This window comes from Populus trichocarpa, chromosome 14, assembly GCF_000002775.5.
Source record: "Populus trichocarpa isolate Nisqually-1 chromosome 14, P.trichocarpa_v4.1, whole genome shotgun sequence".
Taxonomy (NCBI): Eukaryota; Viridiplantae; Streptophyta; class Magnoliopsida; order Malpighiales; family Salicaceae; genus Populus; species Populus trichocarpa.
Genome location: NC_037298.2, coordinates 2,741,434 through 2,743,005, shown reverse-complemented (window position 1 = coordinate 2,743,005; position 1,572 = coordinate 2,741,434). Strand labels below are relative to the sequence as shown.

At 40.6% G+C, this 1,572-nt stretch overlaps 1 protein-coding gene across 1 annotated transcript; it reads left to right on the top strand.

The window, feature by feature from the left end:
* Window positions 1–215: 215 nt before the first annotated feature.
* Window positions 216–1,232, top strand: LOC18105013 (peroxisomal membrane protein 11A). The gene has a single exon (XM_052446755.1). The coding sequence runs from the start codon at window positions 329–331 to the stop codon at window positions 1,094–1,096; it is 768 nt and encodes a 255-aa protein (XP_052302715.1). The 5' UTR covers window positions 216–328; the 3' UTR covers window positions 1,097–1,232.
* Window positions 1,233–1,572: the final 340 nt, after the last annotated feature.

Genomic DNA, 1,572 nt, shown 5'->3' with positions numbered 1-1,572 from the left:
CATGTGAGTTCACCGTCACCTGCCATACGCTAATGAAAAATTGCTAAAAAAATTAGACAGAAAGACCACATTAGGGATTTTTCACGAGTAAAGGGACCAAATAAATTAAGAAAATAATAGAATGGCTATATTAAAGAAATAATAAGAGAAGGAGGACTAAATTAATATTGCTTTTTAGTTCGCTGGTGAACGTGGCACGCAGAACAAGAAGCAAGCAGACGAGACAAAGGAAGGGCAGGTAAGCGAGCGAGGGATTCCATCTCCCCTCGCATCTCTCTCTCTCTCTCTCTCGCGAAAGACTTCTACCGACTAAGAAATTCCTGTGACGATGGATCCCAAGCCTTCACCAACCCCACAAAACGCCAATGAAATCCCTAATAAACAGGGACAAAGAGACTTTTTGAATCATTTAGAGGTATACCTTGCAAAGCGAGATGGGGTTGACAAGCTCCTCAAGATCTCACGTTACGCAACCAAGATCATCTTAGCCTCATCCGTCCTCCCCGAAACCTTAATCGTAACGAAACGACTCAAGAGTTTCGAATCAAGTGTTGGACTCAGTCGCAAAGCATTCCGACTTGGGAAATTCGTTCAAGATGTCAACGCATTAAGAGGCTCTCATTTTGATTCAAAACAAGAAATCATCCTTTCCTTCATTGCCTATGGAGGTGAAGGTTTGTATTATTTTGTTGAGCAATTTGTTTGGTTGGCTAAATCGGGGTTGATCGATAGCAAACACTCCAAAAGTTTAGGAAAAATCAGTGCTTGGGCGGAGTTTGTTGGGTATATTGGGAGTATTTCTTTGAAATTTAGAGATTTAAAGAAATTGAGTGAAGATGAGGTGTGCCTGGAATCCAGCGTTGAAATTGCAGTCACGAGAGGAGTTGGGCGTCAAGAGGAAGAGAGGAGATTGTGGAAGCTGAGAGAGAAGAAGCTGATGAAGAAATTATCAATTGTGCAGGATTTTGCTGATGGGCTAATGGCTCTGGCTGATATTCGTGACGGCAGAGGGCAATTTTCAGGCCCCCTTTTGGTATCTTGTGCAGGCCTTTTATCTGCTCTTATTAGTACTCATAAGAATTGGGTCTCTTGCTGAGATTGTCACTCATCGTGGAAGGTATGCTGTTTAAGGAATTCTTCTTCGTAATTAATTGATTCCAAATTGCAATAAGAGATGTGCTAATTCTTCAACTGTTGGATTTGAATAATAAAGTGATAGCCTTTGGAAATCAGTATACCGTTTTTTTTACATGGTTTTCAGAGTTGTACATAAAAGACATCAAATTTGAATCATGTTCTATGCGGTAATGTCAGTTCCAAGTGAGTCCTAGATGCCTACAGCATTACAGGAAACAAACTGTGGTTTGAAGGGATATCTCTGCTCCTGCTCCTGGTTTGTTCTTGTCCTTGCTACCCTTCCAACCGAACGAGATACGAGCATTTTGATTTTTCAAGTTTTCTCTCCAGGAATGTTTGCTCCAAGTGAATTCTTGATGCGTAAATATCTTCTCTACGTGATTGTTAATAAGGTTCAAAATAGCAATGCTTAGACAGCACTCAAATACCTCTAAT